At 40.4% G+C, this 1,601-nt stretch overlaps 1 protein-coding gene across 1 annotated transcript in view; it reads left to right on the top strand.

Annotated features, from left to right (window-relative positions):
* LOC106807140 overlaps window positions 1-1,196 on the top strand; it is a 31,893-nt gene extending 30,697 nt beyond the window's left edge. Inside the window, exon 6 of the mRNA XM_014809403.1 lies at window positions 518-1,196. Coding sequence (XP_014664889.1) covers window positions 518-583 — 66 coding nt within the window. The 3' untranslated portion in view covers window positions 584-1,196. The remainder of the gene's footprint in view (window positions 1-517) is intronic.
* Window positions 1,197-1,601: the final 405 nt, after the last annotated feature.

Raw genomic sequence — 1,601 nt, 5'->3', positions numbered from 1 at the left:
TCTCTCTCTCTGCCTATCTCCCGCACTCGTTTTTCTTTTATTTAACTGTATGTGTCTAAGAATAAACGCCGTTATAGAATGTAACCTATAAGTGCATGACGCTAGCTGCTTACAACTGCTCGCTCCGTCGAGTTTCGCCTCTGTATAATTATAATAACATTAAGAGTGAATAAATAATAGATCACTATCTAGATTATTATCTATTATTTATCTATTAAGTTTATATATATCTATTATATGAGATATTTATCTATTATCTTTTATTAGGGTAGAATCTATTATTATTCACTCCTGATAACATTACAGACAGCTCATGCAGTATTAATTACTGAGCACATGCGAGATCTCCACGCGCGCTCGAAGATCTGATCTCTCGACAGCATATTATATAGTCTATAGAACACGAACAGATTAAAGCAGGGCGATCTATCGTTCGACTATTTGATTTATTGATTGACCTTTGATTTATTTATTGATTGATTAGTATTTTATTTAGCTACTGATTTTTTAATTGCAGGAATTCGAGTCGTATATCGATGACTACCTGAAGCAGACTGATTCGGTCGAGAACGTTGCCCTTTGACCTCATCTAACATGACCTTTCCGCTGACCACGATTCTACGTGAAGCGTGCACCCGCTGTATTTTGCCCGTGTAATGTGTTTATATTTGAGTCATCTCGAGGCATAAAAACTGTGTGACGTCAGAAATGTGTGACGTATGTGCTGAGTGATGTATTGAAACAGATCGACGCTTCGCTGAATCTCTCGTCAACTTTTTATTTGCGCATTAATTTTATTTAAATGGAAATCCGAGAAAATGAGTTTGCCGAACGCCGTGGTGCGACAGTGCACCCGCGGGTTATGCAGCGCCGTCTCCAAACCAGGATAGAGTCGTCAGCGTGTACGAGCGGCAGCGATTGATCACCGAATTATTGTTTGAAATATTGTTTAATATGCTGATAATAGAGCATTCGTTTTTAAGTTATCTTTATTTTTTATGTAAATTGCACCGCGTGAACAATGACGAGTGTATACGATTGTTTTTTGCGCGCGAGGGTGTAGGTGGATTTTAACGTGTTCTACGCGTGGATTACGCAACGAAAGAATCTTAGTTATATTATGTTATTATGTATACTGTGAGGATGTGTCGTTTTAAATTAAATAAACTAATTTACCGGTGGTCGAAACTGACTAACAACTGTGATTCTGCGTCGTTTTTAATCGATAGTTGTATATGATCTAAACTTGATAGAATCTCAAAAATTCGATCAAAACCTCACATCACTCAACATATTATAAACAAATATATTGATGCAGCGCACGCACGCACGCACGCACGTACGCACGCACGCAACTCCTCTTCATGCATAATCTTTGCAAAATATACGATTTCTCTCGGGAGATATTGCGCATGCGCGCGCACCGTGTTAGGCGTGCAGTGCCGTCTGAGGCAAACTTCATAATATAGCTTGCTGAGGGGGAGAAGGGATTGGAGACTGAGGAAATGCGGCAGGGAAGATAGCTGGGGGCGGTTGAGGAAGAAGGAGAGTGAGCGAGGGACGGTCACCGGGGAGGCAAGGTGAAGGACGCGAGGGCATAA

This window comes from Priapulus caudatus, unplaced genomic scaffold (assembly GCF_000485595.1).
Source record: "Priapulus caudatus unplaced genomic scaffold, Priapulus_caudatus-5.0.1 Scaffold197, whole genome shotgun sequence".
NCBI lineage: Eukaryota > Metazoa > Priapulida > Priapulimorpha > Priapulimorphida > Priapulidae > Priapulus > Priapulus caudatus.
The sequence above is the reverse complement of the archived record's forward strand: the minus strand, read 5'-3'. Positions and strand labels throughout refer to the sequence as shown.